This window comes from Acipenser ruthenus, chromosome 18, assembly GCF_902713425.1.
Source record: "Acipenser ruthenus chromosome 18, fAciRut3.2 maternal haplotype, whole genome shotgun sequence".
In the NCBI taxonomy this organism is placed as follows: domain Eukaryota; kingdom Metazoa; phylum Chordata; class Actinopteri; order Acipenseriformes; family Acipenseridae; genus Acipenser; species Acipenser ruthenus.
In genome coordinates this window covers 2830001-2835000 of record NC_081206.1, presented here as the reverse complement: position 1 = coordinate 2835000, position 5000 = coordinate 2830001, and the positions used below count along the sequence as shown (strand labels likewise).

At 43.3% G+C, this 5000-nt stretch overlaps 1 protein-coding gene across 1 annotated transcript in view; it reads right to left on the bottom strand.

The window, feature by feature from the left end:
• The window catches only part of LOC131698577 (bone morphogenetic protein 7-like), a 20141-nt gene extending 15553 nt beyond the window's left edge, over positions 1 to 4588 (bottom strand). The window contains exon 1 of the mRNA XM_058990815.1: positions 3764 to 4588. Coding sequence (XP_058846798.1) covers positions 3764 to 4163 — 400 coding nt within the window. The 5' untranslated portion in view covers positions 4164 to 4588. The remainder of the gene's footprint in view (positions 1 to 3763) is intronic.
• Between the last annotated feature and the right edge of the window lie 412 nt (positions 4589 to 5000).

The following is a 5000-nucleotide window of genomic DNA, read 5'->3' as shown; positions in this document are numbered from 1 at the left end:
TTTTGAGCAGAAAAAAAACAAGACTAAAACAACCCAGAAAGTTCACTCAGGGCTTCTTGTTGTTTCTTACATAGTGCAGAACAAGTTACTGCCAGCACACTTTAACAGCTTTTATAAAAAAAACAAAATCATTAGCCAATAACCGTTTAATTCATTGGGTTAATTCAGTGCGGTTGTGGGCAGAGGACCGCAGGGACAGAATAAAACATTTAGGTAAGAATGTTTGGAACCTCTGCAGAGCCCGTCTGTCAATCTTGTGGACTGTCTCTTGTCAATGCTTATCTGAAGCTGTGTGTGTGTGTGTGAGAGAGAGAGAGAGAGAGAGAGAGAGAGAGAGAGAGAGAGAGAGAGGGAGAAAGAGAGAGAGAGAGAGAGAAAGGGGGGGGGGGGGAGCTGTTCATTTTGAACCCGGCCATCCTTCGTGCACCAAGTCCTCTCACAAACACACCTTTGTCCTTTGTCAGGAGGGAAGGATTGCTGCAGTGAGGAGATGAAAGTGGAGAGTGCACATGAATGCAGCTGGGACTGAGCTGGCATGCTTCCCCAACCCGTCCTGACATGCTCCGTCGGCAAGGGAAACAAGCACTGCTGTTCTTCCTGCTGCAGTAACAACCCTGCTCCAAATGGGAAGGTGTAGCAGCCACATCGCTCACAGCCTCACCTCTACCCCCATGGTGTACTGTGCTCAGGGGCGGTGGGAATCTTTGCAACTTTGCTAACTGCCTCACAAAAAGCCCTATTTTAATTACACAATGAATATTGACAGATCTCTTATATGCTTTTCAGGTCACAGTAGTAGAGTATACATTTGTTTATCAGGCAATTTAAATAAATGTGCTATCACCAGCCAATCAGCAACCCTGATAGTGAGTGCAGCAGCTTCAGAAAGCTGTCTGCTCCAGACAGATTAGATGAAAGAGTCTGCCTCAGTCACAGATTCAAAATAAAGAAATGCATTATTACAGAGTCCACCGGAAGCAATAATGTGGATAATTATAAGCCAGCACTCTAGTTTAACAAGGTTTGGTAAGTTCTTCCAAGACAGAAGGAAACAGATTTAAACATTTCTCCAAATAAAACAGCGTCACCCTATCTAAAAGCATCATCTCCCAAAGTGGCCACATCCCTGATGCATTGAGAAACTTTTCAGTATATCCAGCAAATTAGTTTCCAGTGGCGAGCAGTTTAAAAGTCACACGTCAAGCTACTGCAAATCTGTGCAATCCAGCACATGGAAAGGTAGTGCCAATACATATGATGCTTTGCTTTCCTTGTAAATCTACATTCACCTATATCAGGGAGATGGCCCTCCAATCATGGGGAAGAGCAAGGGTCTAGCTGGACTGAGCTATCCATTGATCTTATATATGCAATCAGGTTCCGTTCTCCTACACAACCTGGGGAACCTATAAACAACTGTAGGATTGGCTCCCTATTTATTCAGACTACAGACGTGAGCACTGTGTCATTCTGTGCTGATGGTGATTAGCCTATGGGCTTTGGAAACTTGGAAACTCGTGTCCCTTATAGTGACACTTTTACTGACAGACAGCCTTTCCCTTTACAATGGAATTGCATATCCTTGCTCCTATATTCGGTGCACACATCACCCCTGCTGTCTTGGCTCTTCTGTATGTACAGTTAGACCTCAGGCACTTGGCTTGTTGCAATCTAAAGCTGTGGCTGCTGTTCTTGATATATATATATATATAGATCAGTATTCCTGAGCTGTGTCACTGCTGCACCACGAATAATGGGCAGAACACACTAACTGAAGACTTGAGAGATCTATACCTATCACACATAAACAACTGTGTCTGCTCAAGCGCTCGTCTGGAGCATGGTACCTTTCTATCAGCACACTCTGTGCTTTTACATTCACATCTCATGGAGGCCTTAAATAAGCGCATTGCTACAACTCACACTGTAATTATACATCTTAAAAATAGACTGCTGCTACCGTCACATCCGTGTGTTTGTCCAAACAGTGAACAATGAAAAAATGCAGTGGTTTCACAAGTGGGAGCAGCTGTCTGTTTCCCAATCATCAGCTTCTCTGATGTTCTGAATTTGAACACTTTGAAAGACAGTCTGTAGACACTCATCCACACCAGACTGGGGTTAAAATAAACTGGGGTTCATTTGAATGGTCTCTAAATCGCCCACGTTGACATTGCAAACAGACCTTTTCCACCGTGCTCTATAAACATTAATAAGGGAAAGGGCCAGCGATATTAATATGAAGTTCAGGAGAGGAGGAGGAGAAGAAGAAGAAGTAGAAGAAGAAGTAGAAGAAGAAGAAGAAGAAGAAGAAGAAGAAGAAGAAGAAGAAGAAGAAGAAGAAGAAGAAGAAGAAGGGAATACGGTAAACTATTCCCTCTACACAATAAAAGCTGCATTGTAATATGTGTGGTATAATACAATGAGGCATACACTAAAGGGGCAAATGTGTTACACCCTAAATCCAGAGCAGGTAAAATGTGCAGAATAGCTGTTCAACACTGTTTCATGCAGCAACCCCATGTAAATAGTGGCCAACATTACTAATGCGGCACCATCTTTAAATGGTTCAACAGTACCTGTAAAGATAAAGCATGTTGCAGATTCTTTATACTTTCAAGGGTAAAAATAAGGAGATGCTGGAAAGTCTTGTTTTGCTTCAGTGCTTGTCTCAGGCCTCACTATATCATCACTGCCAAACACCTGAACATTAGGCGAAGCCAACACAGCTGTCAGGGCCAGGAACATACCGGAATGTGAGCGCAAGAAAATGGACTAAATTGCTATGTTGAAACAGATACTTAGTGCTACTCAAACCTACACAAAAACACTTACAAATACATGATGTATGTTCTCAGTATCGCAACGACAGGTAAAGCCTATGGGGTAATAATAGGCCTACTGGCTAAAATAAATATTTTTCCTCCCTTCCCACCCATTTAAAGTTAAACATGTTTTTAAAAAACGTATTTTCCCACAGTCATTTGTTGTTAATACGAAGCAAGGGGATGTTTCCAACTCACAGTCTAGCACTCAGAAACTTTTTTTTTTCATAATCATAACAAGCAATTTCCGATAGTTTAACGCTAAAAGCTTTAATGCGGAAAACTATTAAAATCCTGAATCTTGTCAAAGTTTCCTCTAAAATGCTATTACACAAACTACATTCATGTGAACGTTTTGGCAGCGGCCAGTTCGGATTACTTCACTGTTTACTCAGTAATCCCACTGGGAGTACAAAACTATCCACACAGTCCGTGTTAATCTAATTTGATCAATCCGACAGCGCCGCACAAAGCAGTTGGCTTGCCATTATCAACCGACAGAAATTTAAATATATACGGTGATTCTTCTCTTTTTGTCATAACCATAGAACCCTGACAAGAAAACAGATCAGTGTCGTGTTAAGAGCGTCTGTATAATCGCGCTCGCTTCTGTTCTGAAAAAGGCGAGGCAGCCTTCTTTAATCTCTACAGAGAACTCAATCAAACGCGGGTTTAACTCTGCGGAAAGCCTTTAAAAAAAACCTTAAAGCGATTCCTAACACACTCAGTTTTTGTTTACATTCATGGGGTTGCATTTCTGCTCACATAACATCAACACGCATTTAAAATGTTAGATGTAATTTTTGGACTGCTGCATATTCCTAAAACCCGTATATACTTGCTTCATGTTATTTAAAAACATCGATAACGCTGTATGTCTTTCTTTCTTTATTTAAAAGAGCTCTATACCCGATGACTGGATGTCTGTCACAACTTACCCAGGTTGACAAAGCTCATGACCATGTCAGCATCGTTGAGAAAGTTGCTGTCCTGCATGGTCGCCAGCGGGGGTCCCTGCGTGGTGAAGATCGGCTTGTACGGATAGGAGAAGTGCTCCTCCTCTTCCTCGGTGGACATGGCATTGTAAAGATCCAGCATGAACATGGGGGCCGAGTTGTGCTTGCCGTGGAGGTGCGGCCGGGGTCGGTGGGGGAGCCCCAGGATGGAGAGGATCTCCCGCTGCATCTCCCTGCGCTCCTGGCTCTTCAGTCTCCGGTGGATGAAGCTGGAGTGCACCTCGTTGTCCAAGGTGAAGTTGGTCAACAGGCTTTGAGTGAGGACGCAGCAACCCCATAGAATAATCAGCGCAGGAGCCGGTTTATCCAGTACTGAAACCATTTTGTTTAATAGTATTTAAAAGCAAATGGAAAAATCGCACGGAAGAGCCCCCTTCTTTTAAACAATATAGAAAAGGCTTTTCTGTCACTTGCACACGTTGGTTTCAAGCAAGCCCGATCCTTCTCTTCCTTTCTTACAAATAAAGACACTTGACCACCAGCATCAGCTTAACTCTCTCATCTTGGCTTTTCTTTCCCATCCACATACTTTTTTTTTGTTCTTACCACAACCTCTTCTTTCGATTCTCCCAACTGGTTGGTAGCAGTTGTTCGCTCTTCCTTGCTCCTTTAAAGAGTAACTGATCCTGTGGTTTTCGCTTCTCTTCCCCCCTGTCACTAAACGCACACACACACGCACGCACACATACACACAACCCTGCGAACTTCGCAAGACGCGCAACACTGGGATGACTGCAGACAGCAAGTTTTGAGGAGGTACTATCTGATGGGAGGGGCGGCAGGCAGCGTCTATATTACTGTTCAACAAAGACACTACGGTGGGGGGGTGGGGGAGAGCAGAGCATCAAGGTTGTCTCTCAGGATGTTTGCCTGCTATTGAAAAGGGAGGGATCCTAGTTCTCCAGCGACAGCAGTAATGTGATGTAAACACATTTTTAAAGACTGTCAGGTTAAGTGTCTGCATTCTCGTTTCTTTTGTTCACGGCAATGGGCTACCGTTTCTTCTTTTCTAATGCAGGCGCCTGAACAGTCTTTTGTTAGGTGTATTAATATATAGCCTTTGTGATTTTGTGTGTGTGTGTGCGTTGAGCTCACTTTTTTTGTATTCTGTAGTGCCCCTTTTCACACAGAGCTAACGCAGCCTCTACTGAATGAATAG